The 21474-nt window shown below is 44.4% G+C and overlaps 1 protein-coding gene across 1 annotated transcript in view; it reads left to right on the top strand.

The window, feature by feature from the left end:
• Positions 1-21474, top strand: part of MPC1 (mitochondrial pyruvate carrier 1) — a 73451-nt gene that overhangs the window by 17644 nt on the left and 34333 nt on the right. Inside the window, exons 2-3 of the mRNA XM_033938484.1 lie at positions 8489-8492; positions 15242-15338. Of these exons, the coding sequence (XP_033794375.1) occupies positions 8489-8492; positions 15242-15338 (101 nt within the window). The remainder of the gene's footprint in view (positions 1-8488; positions 8493-15241; positions 15339-21474) is intronic.

Here is a 21474-nt window from a genome sequence, read left to right on the forward strand (position 1 = left end):
CCAAAGATAATGCAATTAACCTTAGAAGTATATACAAATGCTTAGAAGTATATACAAATGCTAGAAGCCTAAGAACTAAAATGGGGGAGCTAGAAGTTATAGCCAGAAAAAAGGACATAGACATAATAGGAATCACAGAAACATGGTGGTCAGAGGACAACAAATGGGATGTGGCCCTGCCAGGGTACAAACTCTACAGGATGGACAGGGCACACAAGAAGGGGGGAGGAATAGCACTGTATATAAAGGACTCCATTGCCTCATCCAGAATCGAAACAACAATAAGGGCAGACAGTCTGGAGTCACTATGGGTTAAGCTGACAGGAGGGGAAGGAGCTGACATCAAATTGGGATTGTACTATCGCCCACCAGGACAGCCAGAAACAAACGACCTAGACCTGGAGGCCGAACTGAGACAGGTGTGCAAAACAGAAAAGGTGGTGGTTATGGGGGACTTCAACTATCCGGGAATAGACTGGGACATTGGGCACTCAAAGTGCACGCGAGAAACTAAATTCCTAGAGGCAATAAGGGACTGTTTCATGGAGCAGCTGGTCACAGAACCAACGAGAGGGGATGCCACTCTAGACCTAATCCTCAACGGGCTAGAGGGACCCGCAAAGGAAGTGGAGGTACTAGCACCGTTAGGGAACAGCGATCACAACATGATCCAATACAAATTAAACATGGGAACCACAACGACAGCACTCAACTTCAGAAAAGGAAACTACAAGGACATGAGGAAAATGGTAGGAAAAAAGCTCAGCAGCAGCTCAGGAAAGGTGAAGACCGTAAAGGAAGCCTGGACACTGCTTAAATTCACAGTGCTCGAGGCACAAGACCTGTACGTCCCAAGGTTTAGGAAAGGGTGCAAAAAAAATCGAACTAAAAACCCAGCATGGATAACATCTGCAGTTAAAAAGGCGATAAGCGACAAGAAATCATCCTTCAAGAAATGGAAAAAGGAACCAACAAAGGAAAACCAGGAAGAGCACAAAAGACACCAGAAAGAATGTCATCGAGAGGTCAGGAAAGCAAAGAGAGAATATGAGGAAAGACTGGCAGGAGAAGCAAGAAACTTCAAACCCTTCTTCAGGTATGTGAAAGGGAAACAACCAGCCAGAGAGGAAGTGGGACCACTGGATGACGGAGATAGGAAAGGAGCGATAAAGGAGGAAAAAGAGATAGCTGACAGGTTAAACAAATTCTTCTCGTCGGTCTTCACCAGAGAGGACACAACCAATATTCCGGAACCCGAGGAGATTATAAACGGAGAACAAGATGAAAGGCTGGTAAAACTAGAGGTGAGCAAAGAGGATGTCCTCAGGCAGATAGACAGACTAAAGAGCGACAAATCACCAGGCCCGGACGGCATCCACCCAAGGGTACTAAAAGAACTGAGAAATGAAATAGCAGAGACACTTCACCAAATATGTAACCTCTCCCTAAAAACAGGGGAGATCCCAGAGGACTGGAAAATAGCGAATGTCACGCCTATCTTTAAGAAGGGATCAAGGGGTAACCCGGGAAACTACAGGCCTGTGAGCTTGACCTCGGTTCCAGGGAAGATGATGGAAGCAATGGTAAAGGACACAATATGCGAATACATAGAAAACAATGGACAACTGAAGGCGAGCCAACATGGCTTCTGCAAGGGAAGGTCATGCCTCACGAACTTGCTGTACTTCTTTGAGGGAATAAACAGCCAGATGGATAAGGGGGAATCCATAGACATCATTTACCTTGACTTCCAAAAAGCCTTCGACAAGGTACCTCACGAACGGCTACTTAAAAAGCTGTGGTACCACGGGGTGCAAGGGGATATCTACCGATGGATCAAACACTGGTTGGCGGGCAGGAAGCAGAGGGTTGGAGTAAAAGGCCAATACTCAGACTGGCAATGGGTCACGAGCGGAGTTCCGCAGGGGTCAGTGCTGGGACCTCTACTGTTCAATATATTTATTAACGATCTGGAGGCAGGGACAAAATGTGAGGTTATCAAATTTGCTGATGACACCAAACTCTGCAGCAGGGTTAGAAACACGGAAGACTGTGAAGACCTGCAAAGGGACCTAACGAAACTGGAAGACTGGGCAAAAAAGTGGCAAATGAGTTTTAACGTAGAAAAATGCAAGGTCATGCATGTAGGGAAAAAGAACCCGATGTTCAGCTACAAAATGGGGGGAACACTGCTAGGGGTGAGTAACCTTGAAAGGGACCTGGGGGTGATGGTCGACACATCACTGAAACCATCGGCGCAATGTGCGACAGCCTCAAAGAAAGCAAACAGAATGCTGGGCATCATCAAAAAAGGTATTACAACCAGGACGAAGGAAGTCATCATGCCGCTGTATCGCGCAATGGTGCGCCCGCACCTGGAGTACTGTGTTCAATACTGGTCACCGTACCTCAAGAAGGACATGGCGGTACTCGAGGGAGTGCAGAGGAGGGCGACTAAACTAATAAATGGTATGGAAAATTTTTCATACGCTGACAGGTTAAAAATGCTGGGGCTGTTCTCCCTGGAGAAGAGGAGACTTAGAGGGGACATGATAGAAACCTTCAAAATCCTTAAGGGCATAGAGAGGGTAAATAAGGACAGATTCTTCAAACTGAGGGGAGCCACAAGCACTAGGGGTCACTCGGAGAAATTGAAAGGGGACAGGTTTAGAACAAATGCTAGAAAATTCTTTTTTACGCAGAGGGTGGTGGACACATGGAACGCGCTTCCGGAGGAAGTGATAGGCCAGAACTCTGTACAGGGGTTCAAGAAGGGTTTGGATAGGTTCCTGGAGGATAAAGGGATAGAGGGGTACAGATAGAACTTGAGGTAGGTTATAAAAGTGGTCAGAAACCACTTCACAGGTCGCAGACCTGATGGGCCGCCGCGGGAGCGGACCGCTGGGCGAGATGGACCTCGGTCTGACCCAGTGGAGGCAACTTCTTATGTTCTTAAGTAAAACAGAGCCCCTCCCTTCTCCACCTAATCAGACACAATGGCTAAAAACTAGTGAGTCAGAAATATAGGCTCTATACCACCTAAAACACAGTATTTTAAACAAAAATGCAGGTTCTATCAGTGCTACCCTAAAACACGGGATTTATAACAGGATTTTCCCTACTTTAGTCACCCTGAGCCACAGGCACCAGAAATATAGGCTTTATACCACCTAAAACACAGTATTTTAAACAAAAATGCAGGAAGAGGAAATAAGATTTAAGAGGAAAGAGAAGGATTTTTTTTGTAATTTTTTTATTTTTTTTTTAGTAAGAAACAGGGAGGAGAAGAGAAATTAAGCAGATATAATGCTGAAAACCAGTGAAAAGAGCAGAATATGAAATGCTGAGTAACTTAGCTTTTAGAAGTTCACAGGGCAGCCTTGTTTCAGCAATGTCCCAAAGATTATGGCCAAATAAAATTGTTTGACCCCTTAGATATGCAGAATATGAGACCCCACCCATGTCATGACCCCAAAATGCAGGTTTTGTGACCTCATTTGGAGTCTCAATCCACAGTTTGGGAAGCTCTGGTGTATTCGCGGAGATAGGGGATCAGCATGGCCGCGAATTCAGAAAAACCGCAAATACCTTTTCGTATGTTATATGCAGTGTTTCTGTAAAAATCCCCCCAAAAGACACAAAACCACGAATAACCTTACCTGTTCCTGTAAAGAAAGTGCCGCAACTTTCTCTGTACAACGCTGAGAGGATCGATTTTTCTCTGTGCATTGCTGGGCGGATCAATTTTCTCTGTGTAAATTTGAAGGCGGACCCTGCGCACAACGAAACGCGAATACAGAGGGTGAAGTGTATTGTATGTGATTTAAACTCAGTGAGTGGGGGGGGTCACATGATGAGGTTGCTGTGAGCAGACGTGTGCTCTTGAGCTCTGCGACCTCCGGTCTTCGAAAATCAGTGCTAATATCTTGAATTACTGCCTGATCGACATATCTGTGATCGGAGCCCTTCTCTCTGCTTTGGGCGAGCGGGGTGGCCTTTGGAGTGGCGGTTTGGGGCCGGAATGCCGTTTCGCTCAGCGAAGACGCCGAAAGCTAAGTCTGTCTTCTCTTGCTCACAAAATGGCGGCGGCGCCGCCGACTCCGTCTCCAGCCCCGGCGCAGTGGGGAGAGTGGGCCCAAGAAATCTCACAGATGGTGACCGCGGCGCTGGAGGATCATCTCCACAAGCTTCAATCTGCTGTGGACTGCATTCATGAACGCTTCGAGTCGAAGGCGACTCGGATTGCGGTGGTGGAGCAGCGAGTCTCAGACGTGGAGGATGCGGCCTTGCGGGATCGCAACAACGTGGCCGCACTGCAGGCACAGGTGACGGGGCTGACGGATCACATTGATGAACAGGAGAATCGCCAGCGCCGGAATAATCTCCGGGTAGTGGGTCTCCCTGAATTTCGGGCTGACCAGGACATTTTATCATTTTTTTCAGACCTGGCTCCCGACCTGGCTGGGCTTGGAGCCTCCACCGAGTGGGTTTCTTTGCGAGCGAGCACACCACCTGGGACAACGCCTGGGAGATCAGAACCGCCCTAGGGCTGCGATTGCCCGGTATCTTAACTGGAGAGAAAAGGAGCAAGTATTACAAGCGTACCGGAAAGTGGGCCAGCTGGATTATGAAGGACAGAAGCTGTTGTTGTTCAACGACTATTCTCCCCATGTGGCTTCTCTTCACAAAGGGATGGCGCCCCTCTGCACCGCGCTTCACCGACGAGGAATGAGCTTTGCGCTGGTGTATCCGGCATCGCTGCGCATCTGGAGAGAGGGAAAACCTCATAACTTTGTGGATCGGGCAGCAGCACAACAATTTCTAGACTCCCTGCCGGTGGCGGCTGAGGGGGGGGGTGTCGGGGGCTGCGCCGGTTCCCTGATGAGGTAGCTTGCACTCAGTACTTTCACTGTGCGGCCTTTATTTCTTTGTGAGACCTATTGGACACATGGGCCATTGAGGAAAGCTCTGTTTGCATCCTGTCAGCTTGTGTGGGGGTGAGCTGCGGGGTCTGGGACGTTCGAGGCTTGGTGACCTTTTTGTTCTGTTTGGTCCCAGGCGTCTGCCTGTTTGACGTTGAGGACAGTATATTTTGTCTGGACTCTCTGCTGCTCTACCATGCTGGGGGTCAGTCTGGACTGGGCCGACTGTGGGAGATTGCTATGTTTTGGCGCTGGCTGTTTTTCCCATCATCAGGGGCAGTTGCAGTTGTTTTGGGAGACTGGGGTCAAGGAGAGCTCAGTTCAAGACTAGGTTGTTCTGCTTTTTGAACGTGGGATTTTTTTGTTCTTAATTTTTTCTTTTGTATTGGGGGAGGTTGGGAGGGCTATGGGGACCTCTTTCCCAGGGGAGTGGGTTGAGGTTGGGGGGGTGGGGAGAGGGGTGGTTTGGGTGGGGTTGTGGGATAGTGAATGTTGTGGTTGACTGTGGCTCCATGTGGTGGATGTCTGTATGGAGAGGAGTGACTGATGTGTGTGAGGTGGTGCCGCGCTCTTGGGGGTGGTTGGCCTTGCCTTTGTGTTCCTTGCTTTTCTTTAGAGTGTTTCAGCTTCAGTATTCTTGGATGGGGGGCCTAGCTGAGGGGCTGCCTGTCTATTGTACTATACTGTATTCTGTTATTCGCCTGGGAGACCTTGTTCCCAATGACTAAGTTGATTATAGCTGCTGAGGACCTTGACAGTTCAAATAGGCATACTACTAGAGGCTCACACAATCTGGGGTGAAGCTTATATTGGAAGTCTTTAGAACCCTGGCAGGGACCCCTCGCCAGTCCTCTTGGGCTCTGTGGCCCCCATGCATTTATGCTTGCCAATGCACCTTCAGAGTGTTCTGGAAAGGGTGTCTTCCCTGGAAAAGCACTTCATGCAGATCCCCAGCCCTGGTAGAGGAGTCTGAGCCTGATGCTTCCACCCCTTCCTTATGTGCTCTGTTGCACGCAGGACATGGATGCTCCTCGGCTGGCCATCCAACACAAACCTGGCATGAATATAGGAGGTACCCACAAAAAAGAACTAATAGAACTGAGACAGATAAGAATATAAGAATTGCCATCTCCGGATCAGACCCTGGATCCATCAAGTCCAGTGATCCGCACACGCGGAGGCCCCGCCAGGTGTACCCTGGCATAGTTTTAGTCCCCATATCACTGTATGCTTCTCAAGGGAGATATTCATCTAATTTACCTTACCCGTATCACTCTATGCCACTCTTAAGGAGATGTGCATCTTATTTACCCTTACCCGTATCACTCTATGCCACTCTTAAACATAGAAACATAGAAATAGACGGCAGATAAGGGCCCACGGCCCATCTAGTCTGCCCACCTTAATGTCCCTCCCCTACCTTTGCCCTGTGAATAGATCCCATGTGCCGATCCCATTTGGCCTTAAAATCAGGCACGCTGCTGGCCTCAATCACCTGTAGTGGAAGACTATTCCAGCGATCAACCACTCTTTCAGTGAAAAAGAATTTCCTGGTGTCACCTCGTAGTTTCCCGCCCCTGATTTTCAACGGATGCCCTCTTGTTGTCGTGGGACCTTTGAAAAAGAAGATATCTTCCTCCGCCTCGATGCGGCCCGTAAGATACTTGAACATCTCGATCATGTCCCCCCCTCTCTCTGCGCTCCTCGAGCGAGTATAGCTGTAATTTGTCAAGCAGTTTTTCGTATGGTAGATCCTTGAGTCCCGAGACCATCCGGGTGGCCATTCTTTGCACCGACTCCAGTCTCAGCACATCCTTGCGATAATGCGGCCTCCAGAATTGCACACAGTATTCCAGGTGGGGCCTCACCATGGATCTATACAATGGCATAATGACTTCCGCCTTACGACTGACGAAACCCCTTCGTATGCAGCCCATGATTTGTCTTGCCTTGGACGAAGCCTGCTCCACTTGATTGGCAGACTTCATGTCCTCACTGACGATTACCCCCAAGTCTCGTTCTGCTACCGTTTTTGCTAGGATCTTGCCATTAAGGGTATAAGACTTGCATGGATTCTGGCTGCCCAGGTGCATAACTTTGCATTTTTTGGCATTGAAGTTGAGTTGCCATGTCCTAGACCATCGCTCCAGTAGGAGTAGGTCGTACATCATGTTGTCGGGCACTGAATCTTCGTCTGTTGTGCATTTGCCCACTACATTACTCAGTTTGGCGTCATCGGCGAATAATGTTATTTTACTTCGAAGCCCTTCTGCCAAGTCTCTTATAAAGATGTTGAATAGGATTGGGCCCAAGACTGAGCCCTGTGGTACTCCACTAATCACCTCCGTCATTTTGGAGGGGGTGCTGTTCACCACCACCCTTTGGAGCCTACCTCCAAGCCAGCTCCCAACCCATTTCGTCAATGTGTTACCTAATCCTATAGAACTCATCTTGCTCAGTAACCTGCGGTGTGGTACGCTATTGAATGCTTTGCTAAAGTCCAGGTACACGATGTCCAGGGACTCCCCAATATCCAGCTTCCCCGTTACCCAGTCAAAGAAGCTGATCAGGCTGGATTGGCAGGATCTCCCCTTAGTAAATCCATGTTGTCGGGGATCCCGTAGATTCTTTTCATCCAGGATCTTATCTAATTGGTGTTTGATTAGGCAGATATTCTCACAACCCGCCCGCCTCCCCGGGGATGGCTTCTTTGCTAGTTATGGAACTGAGGACCACGAGGTGGGATGCGCCCTCTAGTGGGCAAGAAGGCATGCACATGCGTGGTGCAGTGTAGCAAACTTGAAACTTCAATCAAGTTTGCTTGAAAAGCTGTCCGCGCTGGGGCTCCGTAGATGACGTCACCCACATGTGAGAATATCTGCCTGCTGTCCCTGGATAACACCTGTTACGGTAAGTAACTGTGCTTTTTGGAAAAGTCTTCTAAGAAGTTTAGTTTTACTTAGTAGGTTATTTTACGTGTGGTTTCTCTTCTTTGCATAGTTAACTCCTTTTAAATGCCTAGGTATGCATTGTGTATAGTACAGCGTTCTCACTTTTACTTCCTTTTTTAAAAATTGTATCTTAGTATAGGCCATATACTGTATATTAAGAAAACATGCTATCAGTGTTTTAGTGTTTAGAATCTATTTGATATTAGATTTGAAATATAATCTAGGCATCCTATTTCATGCCATTTGTCCTTAATATATTATTGTGAACCGTTTTTAGAATTGGGTGGTTTATTACATAAAGGTGAAATGTGAAATTTATTTATTTGAATTCTAGCAAAAAAAAAAAAAGGGAACTTTGTCAAGACTTTAATGACACATTAGGAAGGTCAGTCTATGAATGAGACATTGAGGTTGCTTTATTTCCAAACTTTAGTTCTTAGACCATCTAATTTTTGTTTAGAAGAGCATTGACATCTTTTTTTCATAGATCTGATTGACAAATTTGTAAGTATGTTTATACAGAAGAATTTGTAAAAGGAACTAATTTTATTTTGTTTTGCTTCCTTTTTTGCATGAATGGTGAACCTTGGTGACGACTAAAATTTTTTTAAAAAGTACGGTAAGTAAGGAAAATACGGCTTATGACACTTGAAATTCTTTGTACTTTAACCCTTTCAGGACCATAAGGATCGTAGGCCAATTTTTGTGGTTTTGACGACATTTTTATGGTAAAAAGGGCTTGCAGATGCCAAAAAATTGATTTTTTTTGTGAAATATCATTATTTTTTTTTAAAAAAATCACACTTCTGGCTTATGGACAGTGTGGCAAGTGAATCTTCTCGTCAATCTGGCAACGACGCTAATGAATGAATGTCGGAACCAGTTTGTTTACATAAAGGCAGTATCATATGGAATCCGTACATATCCAATTTAGAACTGTAGACTATCCCAATCAAAATTTATAGGATTTTAAAGTTATGGGACAAATATGTCCCTTGGTCCTGAAAGGGTTAAGGGGCTCATAATCAAAGAAAAAAAAAAATCTAAAAAGTGGCCTAAATGGGTACTTGGACGATCAAAAAACCTGATCGTCCAGGTACTCATAACCAAAGCTGGTTTTAGACGTATCTAAATCCAGCTTAGGCCTTTCCCCTGCCTGGTGGGGGTGACCTAGATATAGACGTACAGCAGGTATAACCAAAAGTTTAGGCAAGTTGCCTAGTCAGCACTTACACGTTTTGACTTAGACCAAGTCAAACAGGTATAAGTGCCGAAAAAGGGGCCGCTGAGCTGATTTTGGCTGACATGATCAGCTTAGCGGCCCTGGCAACCTGCCCACCACAACCATCGCGGCAGGAGAGATGGCTCATCTCTCCTGCCGCGATGGTGATCACCCCTCTACCCGAACTGCCGTGACCCATGGCAGGAGAGATGCCCAATCTCTCCTGCCGTATTTTGTGGCAGTTCAGGAAGAGGGGTGATCGCTATCATGGCAGGAGAGATAGCCAGTTTCTCCTTCCACGATCCATCACCCTCCTCCCCCCCCCCCCCGACTCGATCCGGGCAGGAGGGAACCCAAGCCCTCCTGCCCCAGTGACCCCACCCCCGACTTGATCTGGGCAGGAGGGAGCCCAAGCCCTCCTTCCCTGGCAAAACCCCCATCCCATTAAAGATATGGGCAGGAGGGATCCCAGGCCCTCCAGCTCCCGACCGCACCCCTACCAACCGCACCCCCTCCCCCCCCCCGGTACCTTAAAAAAGTTGGCCGGATGGACGGGTCCCAAGTCCGTCTATCTGGCAGGCCCACTATCCGCAGAATGGTGGGCCTTAGGGCCTGATTGGCCCAGGCGCCTCAAGTTCCGCCCACAGGTGGGGCCTTAGGCACCTAGGCCAACTGGAATTGGCCAGTTGCCTTAGGCCCCTCCTGTGGCGAGGCCTTGAGCACATGGGCTGGGTTGGGTCCATGTGCTTAAGGTCCCGGGGTTGCATGTTAGCTGGTGGGGGGGGGGGGCGATCAGGGGGGTTCTTAATGGGGGTGGTGGTTTTACCAGGGCAGGAGGGCTTGGGCTCCCTCCCGCCCCTATCATGTTGGGGGGGGATGCCAGTCACCATGGCAGGAGGGGTTGGGCTCCCTCCTTCCCGATCAGATCAGGGGGTGGGGGATCATGGCAGAAGAGACTGGCTCTCTCTCCTATCGCAATCGTTGTGGGGGTGGGGTGGATTCCGTAACTGGTGTTCTTTTTTGACACACTGTTATAGAAACCAGCTTTTTGGCGGAGGCTGGCCCCTCCATCGCCTAAAAGCTCTTGTGTTGGATATTTAGGAATTAGGCTTTTTTTGGTTGATTATATGTTGTTAGTGTAGATGTAGTGGTGGTCTGGGCATTTAAACAGCTGAACGTAGATGCAGGCCGTTATAAAAAAAAAAACAAACAACAAAAAAAAAACCCCTTCCTATTGGACTTTTTTTTTTTGAGAATGGACATTTTCCCTGCTTCTCCTTTCAGCATTTAGGGCCTAGACCAAAAGGGGACTTAGACTTTATTTTTATTATGCCCCTTCACATGTTTGTGTATAGTGGGCTTTACAAATGCTGTCTCCCTTAATAACCATTTAGCCACTACTGAAAATTAATGAGCTCAAGTTTTAGGCACATTTTGTCAGCGTGAAACATTTGTCTTGGCTCTATTTGACTATCCTTATGCACATATTGAGGGCTCTCTGAGTGGCGTTGCTGGAAATTTGATAGTGGGAGCACTCCTACTATATTTCAGTCAAATCTATACTACTACTTTTAACATTTCTAGTGCTAATAGGCATGCACATGCTGTACAACAACATATTTAAGAGATGGTCCCTGCTCGGTAGATCCTACAATCTAAATTAACATAAAACAGAACAAGTAGGGACTTAGGGAGTTTCTCAGGGTGCTTACAATAAGGGGTTATAAGTTAAATAAGAAGTGGGCTTTTACTCTGGATTTTAATAGTTCCAGGGGCCGAGCTTGATGTACATGAAGAGAACCCACAGTACATAAGGTAGGAGACCAAGTTATTCTTAGGGCTCCTTTTACGAAGGTGCGCTAGTGCTTTTTTAACACATGCACACGATTAGCACGTGCTAGCCAAAAAACTACCACCTGCTTAAAAGGAGGTCATAGAGGCTAGCGCATGTGGCATTTTAACGCGCGCTAAAACCACTAGCGCACCTTTGTAAAAGGAGCCCTTACTCTTTTATTGGTAACTAGCTGATGCCCCGGCGTTGCACGGGTATTTAATTATAGCAATAACACTGTAAATGGATTCAAATAAAGATACTTTATAGTGGTGAATGAAAATATTTTTTTACAGCTTTATAAAAAGTACAATAATCAAATTATAATGTGAAATATTTGACAAAATGAATACAATACAACTAACACAAAACTTGATTATAAGCAACATTTTTAGTTTCACCTCCAGGAGCAAGAACATATACATTCTTGGGTGAACCCACCCTTCCCACGTGTGCAGGTGGGCCGCGAGACCCCCAGAACATATCACCCCAGGTAGTGAGGGATCTGCATACCAAGTTTCGTTCAAATCGGTCCCACAGCTTTTTACATTTTTTCCATTGACTTGAATGGGTGAAATCTGATTTTCTGTTTGTAGCTCCGCCCACGTGTGCAGGTGGGCAGCGAGACCCCCAGAACATATCACCCCAGGTAGTGAGGGATCTGCATACCAAGTTTCGTTCAAATCGGTCCCACAGCTTTTTACAATTTTTCCATTGACGTGAATGGGTGAAATCTGATTTTCTGTTTGTAGCTCCGCCCACGTGTGCAGGTGGGCCGCGAGACCCACAGAACATATCACCCCAGGTAGTGAGGGATCTGCATACCAAGTTTCGTTCAAATCGGTCAAGCCGTTTTAGCGTGATCGCGGCACATACACACATACATACACACACACATACACACCTCCGATTTTATATATATATATATATATATATATATAATTTGGTACAATCTATATATATGTAGAGGGACATAAGTAACTAACAAGTATGGACTAGTCTAGCAGGATAAGGAATACCAATTTGGTACTATATATATATATATATATATATATATATATATATATATATATACATACTATACCAAATAGGTATAGTACCAAATATATATATATATATAGTATGGACTAGTCTAGCAGGATAAGGAATACCAATTTGGTACTATATATATATTTGGTATATATATATATTTGGTACTATACCTATTTGGTATATGTGTATATATATATATATATAGTACCAAATTGGTATTCCTTATCCTATACCAAATAGGTATAGTACCAAATATATATATATATATATATATATATAGTATGGACTAGTCTAGCAGGATAAGGAATACCAATTTGGTACTATATATATATACTATATATATATATACTATATATATATATACTATACCAAATAGGTATAGTACCAAATATATATATATATATATATATATATATATATATATATATATATATATATATATATATATATATATATATATATATATATATATATAGTACTATACCTATTTGGTATAGTATATATATATATAGTATATATATATATGTATATGTGTGTATATATATATATATATATATATATATATATATATATATATATTTGGTACTATACCTATTTGGTATAGTGTATATATATATATATATATATATATATATATATATATATATATATATATATATATATATTTGGTACTATACCTATTTGGTATAGTGTATATATATATATATAGTACCAAATTGGTATTCCTTATCCTGCTAGACTAGTCCATACTATATATATATATATTTGGTACTATACCTATTTGGTATAGGATAAGGAATACCAATTTGGTACTATATATATATATTTGGTACTATACCTATTTGGTATAGTATGTATATATATATATATATATATAGTACCAAATTGGTATTCCTTATCCTGCTAGACTAGTCTATACTTGTTAGTTACTTATGTCCCTCTACATATATATAGATTGTACCAAATTATATATATATAAAATCGGAGGTGTGTATGTATGTGTGTATGTGCCGCGATCACGCTAAAACGGCTTGACCGATTTGAACGAAACTTGGTATGCAGATCCCTCACTACCTGGGGTGATATGTTCTGTGGGTCTCGCAGCCCACCTGCACACGTAGGCGGAGCTACAATTATATATATGCTGGTAGATGTGTATTATCCCACTAGTCTCTGGATTCATCTGCTGCAGGTGGAGATAGAGAACTGAATAACAGTTGGTCCCATTGGTTAGCATGTTCTCTATCCCAGCAGGTGATGGTCACTTTTCCACTAGCTCCTGGATTCTGGCTGGATTGTTATTTCCTCTTCTGTTGAGATTTTATCTCTTCAGGTAGATAGGGGTGTTTGGTTGAACGGTGCCAACTTTGGGAGTTACACCCTCCTCTCCGGTGGATTGAGGCTTTTTTCCTGGTCCTGTATTTTTCTTCTTTCCTTGACCAAATTGGTTGGGGAGGGGGGGCAACGGTTGAATCGGGTAAGACCATTTTTTCTTACTACTTTGCAGAGGGGGATAGATCTGCCGGTTTGTTTGTTCGAGTTTTGCTGACACGCGGTGTTGTCCCGTTGGCTGCCGGTTTGGGATCGCTCGGTGGGGTGTTTCTTGGATAATGGCGGCAGAGGCTGTGGGAAGTGGCGAACACCATCGGGCCTTTGTTCGGCAGGTTGTACCGACGCTGTGGGGGAAGAACTGCAGATCGCGCCTGAAGTTTCCCGCACGATTGAACTCAGGCCGGCTTCTTCTGCACTCACGACTGCCACCGTTCCGCTTCAGTGCACGGGGGAGGCAGTGCCAGCGGTCAGCAGTGTTTCTTTTTCTGCCTTTGCGTGGCTGGTTTCTGGGCAGGGGACACGATCTATCCCGATGGGGTTTTCCCCGGAGTTCATTATGCTGATGCATAAGGCCTTTTTATTACAGACCTCTCAGCCTGCGCAACAACAGGAGGGTGATTTGGACCAGTCTCCCATGCCTCATGTTAGTAGGCCTCCTTTGGAGTCTCTGGCGGCAAAAAGGTGAAGAGTGGCGCCTATGGGCGGGGATGACCCTCCCTCAGGCTCCGCCTTATGTCTGGATATCCCAGATTCTCTGGAGGACGGCGAAGTAGAGGATTTGAAATTTAAAGATGCGCTGTCTAGGGAGGTGGATGATTCTACAGCGCTCCGTCTTTTTCATAGAGAAGAATTGCCGTCTTATTTCCGGTTCGCAGGGGGGATGCCGATCGGATTGAAAAAAAAAAAGTTGTAAAACGCGCTCACACGTATAACACGCACGGTTTGTAAAATCGTGTATAACGCGCGCGTTATATGCATGAAAATACGGTAACTTGCTTTGAGTTACAACTGAAAAGGGCATGCTGGAAATCTAAAATAAAAAATCTCCCGGTCTGAAAGGTAAACATCAGATCCCAAATATCTCATCCTATGTGTGTTACTTCCTCTGCGTGGTACTTGAAGCCCACATCATCTTACCCAATTGCAAATGTTTATAAAGTTGCAGGTTTGTCATAATGGATGTTAAAATTTCCAAGCACTATTAGCCTATTGAACTCTTTATCATTATGTCCCCAGTATTTTTCTTTCTTTTTTTTTTTTCAGCATATTCATTATTTGTGTCGCAGATATATCCAGTGCTCTGTAAACTAAAAAAACACCCATTCTCTCCTAAGCAACACAAGTTGCCAATAGCTAGTCTATTTCAGCCAATCCTAATAGTAAGACCTGCACAAAATTCAATTTCTTAAAAAGAAACCCAATCTCCACTCCATCTATGAGATGTGATGGATGGGTACGTCCATTGGCTCAAGAGCATCATGGAACCTGAAGAAGTGAAGGGTATGGGATCAGCCATTCTCTTACAAAGGTCAGGCTGGAGGGGTTTGATACACTCAGTAATGGGTATGGGCCATAGTCGTATCTCTTTCCATTCTAGCCACAGTGGTGGGGGTGGGGAGAAAGGAAGCAAATTCAGAAAAAGTTTTAAGGTCTGATTGTTGCACACTCACAAATAACTAGGGTTTTCTACAAAGATCTGGAAAATGTCCATATTAGTTCGATCTGAATGATGTCATACATGTATGTGCCTGATAAACTGCTGTCTTTAAAGAATATCTGTTAAAAATAATCAGCATAATTTAGTAGGACCTACCATTTTGGGATAGACTTTCAGGTTGTATCTTAATATCAAGAGGCATTTTAAACACAATTCAAAGATGTCTGGGTCTCTTTTTCTAAAATGTTTCAGGTCATCCAGCTATCAAATGTATTCTCTCTGCTCTTATTACAGCACTTTTGGGGACCAGTAGCCAACTGGGGACTCCCTATTGCTGCTATCAATGACATGAACAAATCGCCAGAGATCATTAGTGGTCGAATGACATTTGGTAAGTTTTTATGAAGTTGAAACATTAGCAAGCATAAAATACCATATTTGTCGCTCCATAAGATACACTTTTTCCACCCCCAAAAGGAAGGTGGAAAAGTGGGTGCGGCTTATGGAGTGAATATACCTTCCCCTCCCTCCCCGGTACCTTTTTAAAGTTGCGGTAGTCTAGTGCGTGCTCGTGCTGGACAGCTGGCTTTCATAGCAGAGCGGCGCGACGCAGGAGCGCCACCTTTGCGCTTCCTGCCTGGTCATGTGCCGCTCAGTGATTGGCTCATAGATCTTTAAGCGTAACTTCCTGTGGCTCTACCTGGGAGTCTCTTGCAAGTAAAGCCTCATCTTGAAATGATAAGACTTTAGGTATGGCCCCATAAATTAATGAGGACAACCCCTGTTGCACAGGTACTCCAACAGGTTGAGAACTGGAACCTGAGTTAGGATCCAAACCTACTGGAACATTTGGTGGAGGCGGTGGAGTTCTTCCTGGGGGACTAAGAGACGCCCCTGATAGCGAGTCAGCTCCCTGACTTTGGCCCAAGGCACTGGTTGAAACAAGGTGTCTCTCTATGGGACCAGGCAAATTAGGTGTTGATACTTTTGGTTTCCCCTTTCTTTTCCCCATAGTAATTACTTCACTCTATTAAGGTGAAAAGTATTATCCCAGAATAAGCAGGCAGCATATACATGGAGCCCAGTTTGGACAGTGCAAAAGTATACTGTCATTTTAACTTCTTAGAAGTCTTGGAACCACCTGTACCGCGCATGTGCGAGTGCCTTCCTGTCCGACATCGGCTCATAGGACCATCAGTTCTTAGTTTTCTGTGGAGCTAAGACGTTCATTATTGGAATCTTTCCAATCGCACAAATTTTCTAACTTTTTGTGCCTTCCTGGTGTATTTTTCTGCAGGAAGTGTCTCCTCTAAAGTTTGTCTTTACCTTGAGGTCACCAACGCCTTGACACTCTGCACTACCAATGGTACCATTAACTCCCTCAGTACTGCAACTTGCCATCCAGGACCAACTGCATGAGCTGCTTCATAAGGAGTTAGTAGCTATGCTTCAAAGTCAATTGATGCCAAATGCTGCACTGACTCCTCCAGTACCAGCCCAGCCCAAGTAAGGCTCTACGAGGCCTCATGATACTAAGTCTAAGTCTCCTCCTCATTGCAAATCCAGGTCCCATCTTAGGAGTAACTCTTCCTTATTGATGTCGGACAGTCATCGAAGGAGACATAGGAGTCCTTCGACACCCACATAGGCATCTTAACCACCATATCTCACAGTGTTGTACTTCCTCTACAAGTAGATTTGTTCATTCTCCAGCCATGGAATAATTTGATTCTGATCTATCCTCTCAAAATTACTCTGACCCAGAATATTCTTCACCAGAGTCCTAGGGGGCTTTCATCAGATCTATCTCCTCCTCTACCTAAGCGTTAGGCTTTCTGGTGGGGACCCATCTTTTACAAAATTCATAAGACAACTGGGTCAAGCTCTTTGTGTCAGGATGGAGTCTGAATCTGAATCCAGAGCTGAACTTTTCAATGCCTTGGATTTTGAACAAATCCCTAAGGACTGTTTGAAACTCCCATTCCATAATCTCATTAGACATGCCATGTTTAAAAACTGGGAGACTCTAAGAGGCGACTACAGTTTTTTTGTTATATCCCTCATTGGGATCGTCCTTGGGGTTTTTGGGCTTGCTTTCTTTCAGCTTCTGGCTAATGTTCTGTTCAAACTAATAGATGTCTAGCACCTCTGAGCAGTGAGGATGGTGAAGGGGATGCAGGTTCACTTGGAAGGTTCTCATTGGGGCGAGTGGATGACAGGCATAGTAGGAAGTTCCTCCTTTTAGACCTGGTCATTGTCAGCAGTTGAAAGAGAACATTAAGGAATACAGTATATCCATTTCTATTTAGGTGGTGAGGTCTCTCTGGCTACTTTCTGGGAGGGGTTAAAAAGAGTTATGAGGGGTATGATGATTTCCCTAGGGCCTTGCATAGAAAAGAGCATGAACAGAAAGTAGCGAGCTTGCGGCAACAACTTTCTACTCTAGAGTCTCGACATAAACAGTGCGGGGGTCGGCCTGCCCTGCTAGAACAAATAAAGAAGGGCCGAGGAGAACTTAAAGACCTGAATTTATTTGCTATCTCCAGCAACTTCAGGTGCTGCAGCAGGAGTACTTTGAGATTGGAAATAGAGTGGGGCGCTTGCTGGCACACAAGCTTAAGTGAAAGCATTTACAAAATTTATAGCCCCCGGATTAATGGCCAAGATAGGGTTGAATATTGGACCTCTAAGCAAATTGGAGAAGTCTATACTCAATATTATAAAAATCTATATGTGGCAGAAGCCCTAGCAGCTGAGGGGTATATTGATTTGTGCCGAGCTAGACTCCCACATCTGACACAGGAGTGGCAGTGGTTATCTAGGCCAATAGAGGAGGAGGAAACCTTAAAAACCATTAGGAATGGCTCCTAGTTTGGATGGGTTTACTGATAGACGTTTGAAACATTTATAAAATCTGTTAGCAAAACCCTTAACAGAAATGTTTAATAGTATAAAAGAGGAGGCTGAACTTCCTTGGTTTTGGCGCTTGGTGGGGGTCACCTTGATTTTGAAGCCCAGTAAAGAACTGATTTCTGTGACTCCTACTGCCCGATATCCCTTCTGGGGACATATTATAAAATCTTTACTGGCATCTTGGCCCAAAGATTGCAAGGTTTTATGGGCTAGCTCGTGAAAGATGACCAGACGGGGTTCATAAAAGGTAGGCAAACTTTTGACAATATGAAGAAGGGTCCTTCATGTCATCTATTCATCTAAAGCTAATAAGGCACCGGCATTGATCCTAGAAGTGGATACGGAAAAGGCCTTTGATCGGGTCTCCTGGCCTTTTCTGTTTAAAACTATATCCTCAGGTATTAATGGCCAATTTCTTTCCTGGATGAAAGCTTTGTATGTTAAGCCCTTGGTGTGTCTCAAAATCAACGAGGTGTACTGTGAGGAGTTTGAATTAGCTAGGGGGCATGTCAGGGATGCACCCTTATGCCACTCCTATTTGCCATGGCCATGGAACCTTTTGCCCAGACAGTGCAAACATCTTGGGTATCCCTAGTGGTGGTATAAAACAAAAATATACTTCTATTTGCAGATATCCTTCTTAAGCTGGGGCGTCCCAAAGATTCCCTGGAGGGAGTGGTGTTAGCATTAAGACACTATGGCAGGGAGTCTGAGTTTCAAGTCAACTTGACAAAATTGAAGATACTCAACCTCACAATTCCACCACAGGAAAAAGAAGGGCTTTGGGGAATGTACCCGTTCTGGTGGGCTGCTCGCTCTTTACAGTATTTGGGGGATTTGCCTTATGGCAGATTTAAAAACATTATTTAGAGCTAATTCCCTCCCTCCCCCCCCTCTGTTGAAAAGGTTCAAGGAGGATATGGACAAGTGAGAGCGGCTACCAATTTCTTGGCTGGGCAGAGTGCATATCATCAAGATGATGATTTTGCTTAGATTTTTGTATTTATTTTCTACCCTACTGATCCTGCTTCCTAGATCCTTTTTTGACTCTCCATCAAAGAATTTTCTCTTATTTGGAAACGTAGACCCCTGCGTGTCCGAAAAGCTATGTTATTTCAGTTGCGTGATGAAGGAGGGATGGCAGTACCCTAATTTTTATTATTACTATCATGGCTTGGCAGAGGGATACTCAGAAAACTTGGGTCCAAACGGAAGATTGGTTTTTGGGAGATGTTCAGCTCTCTCATCTTCCGTGGCTTGCCCTGAGCCGGCTACATGCTATTTCTTAGCATGTTAACCCAATCATAGGGGTTTTCTTATGCCAGAGACCGATTTATTTAAGGGGCAGGTTTATTTTGGTCAAACACTTGTAGTAGTGGCAGAGGATTTCATACCTGGACAAACAGGCCCTAGATATAGAACTTGGGCGGCAGGTAGGCTGATAATGCTGGGTCAATTTCTGCTGGAAGGTAAAGTGATCCCAGTTTCAGTGATACAAAAATATGGACTTTTTGCATTGCAGGCCTTACAATATAATCAAGTCATTGACTTCATTAAGAAAGTGGCTTTGCCAGACCTGCTTAGAGAGGAGAAAGGGTGGTACTGTGTCTGGTCTGCCTCTAGTGGCAGGGTCTGTATCTCTAGATTATATTGTCTGTTGTGCCATGAATAGCCACCTGTACATTACTTTTCCCAATGGGAGAATCTCTTATACAAGCCAATTACACCACCACAGTGGAATATTTTATTGTGATCTATACTTAAAGTTATCAATAGCGAGCAACATGGTTGAAAATGGCTACAAACCTTCTGTACCAGTGGTACCTCACACCTATATGGTTACATAGGATCAATTCTAATATTCCTGACACTTGTTGGAGACAGTGTGGTGAGCAAGGGTCCTTTGAACATATTTGGTGGACTTGCCCCAAGGTATGTTTGTTTTGGGATATGATTTTTCTCTTTGCTGTCTGACATATGTAGAGTGATAATTGTAAAAGATATGGGATATGCTTTGTGGAATATGAAATCAGTAGGCATCCCCAATAAGTTCCTTAAAATAATAGCAACCATTGTTACAGCAGCTTTATTGGTTCTGGCAGCAGCATGGTGCCAAGTAGCAATTCCAATGTGCTCCCATGTATTGCTCAAGATTGACCATTTCTTCCATATGTCCAAGCTGACTGCACTGAAACATCATAGACTGTATGTTTTTGACTCTGTGGAAGCCATACATTACTTGGAACGACTCTCGGGGAGCCCATATGTAAAATGACGTATGTTTTCTATGTCTTAGCTGAACCCTCAGGGGAAAGGGGAGGAGGGTGGGACCTTTTGGGATTCATCTTGTTTTTGTTGATGTGTATGGATGCCTTGTATCAAAAAACTATGATACAACTGTTTTGCACTTGATTTTGTATTTCTCTATTTTATTTTTTTTTTTTTTAATAGAAACGTAAAACAAACAAACCCCAACCAACCAAAAAAAACCCCAACAAACTTGGGAGACTCTTCTACTTATTCCTGTAGCTCCAAGAAAATTAGATTCCCTTTATAGGTTGCAATCCTGCCCTGACTGAGCCTCAATTGCAGCATCATTCTCTCCTGGTGGAGTCTGCTTTGAAGAAATCATCTAGCTCCAGAACATATTCTAGTACTCGTCCAGGTAGGAAAGGTCATACTTTGGACAGGTTTGGCTGTAGGCTATTCCAAAATACAATGCTCACCAGCTGCATCCTCAGTTACAATTTCTGTATGACATTCTATTTCAAACAACACCTGTCTCACTTCAAACAGTTTATTCCTGGAGACCAGCTGGCTGACTTTCAATGGACTATCCATGATCTCCTTGAGGAAATTCATGGCAAGATCAGTCTTTGAAGCCTTTGACGAAACCTCCCGAGCATCAGCCTTATCCATTGCAATGTGGTGACAAGTGTGGCTTCGTGTATCAGACCTGGACCCCAATGTCCAGGATCGTCTCACAAATATTCCTTGTTTGGGAAACAAACTGTTCAGGGATAAGATTGAAGAAGCCACTCATAAGTTCACCAGGCATGAGCAAAGTATGACCACTCTCTCAGCCTCTAAATTGATGAAACCACAGACTTCCAGGCGTTACTGTAACCAGTCAACATCTTATAAACAGTACTACACTCTACCACCAGAACTCTGGCTCAAAAGTGCCCTAGAAACCAATGTTCTCAAAAATCTCAAGCTCTGACTCTACAGAAAGTCAACTCAGTCATTTTGACACGCTTCTGGAGAGCTTGGCCATCCACCATTCTACAGCCTCCTTCCCAACCCATTAGAAGTTGTCACTTCCACTACCACCAGCGTTGAACTCTAAACACCACCGACAAGTGGATTTTACATGTGGTAAAAGAGGGGTATGCTCTTCATCGCAAGCAAATCCCTCCAAACAAACCACCAAGAGAGTCTTCTTTCAATTCACAACAGAATTCCCTCCTTCAGGAACTCTCAGCCCTTCTGCAACTCATTATCATCGAACCAGTATCTTAGCAGAGGGGCCAGGGGTTCTATGCCAATTACTTCCTCATACTGAAAAAGATGGGAGATCTGCGACCAGTTCTCGACCTCTGAGTTCTCAAAAA

Source organism: Geotrypetes seraphini, chromosome 3, assembly GCF_902459505.1.
Source record: "Geotrypetes seraphini chromosome 3, aGeoSer1.1, whole genome shotgun sequence".
NCBI classification, from domain to species: Eukaryota; Metazoa; Chordata; class Amphibia; order Gymnophiona; family Dermophiidae; genus Geotrypetes; species Geotrypetes seraphini.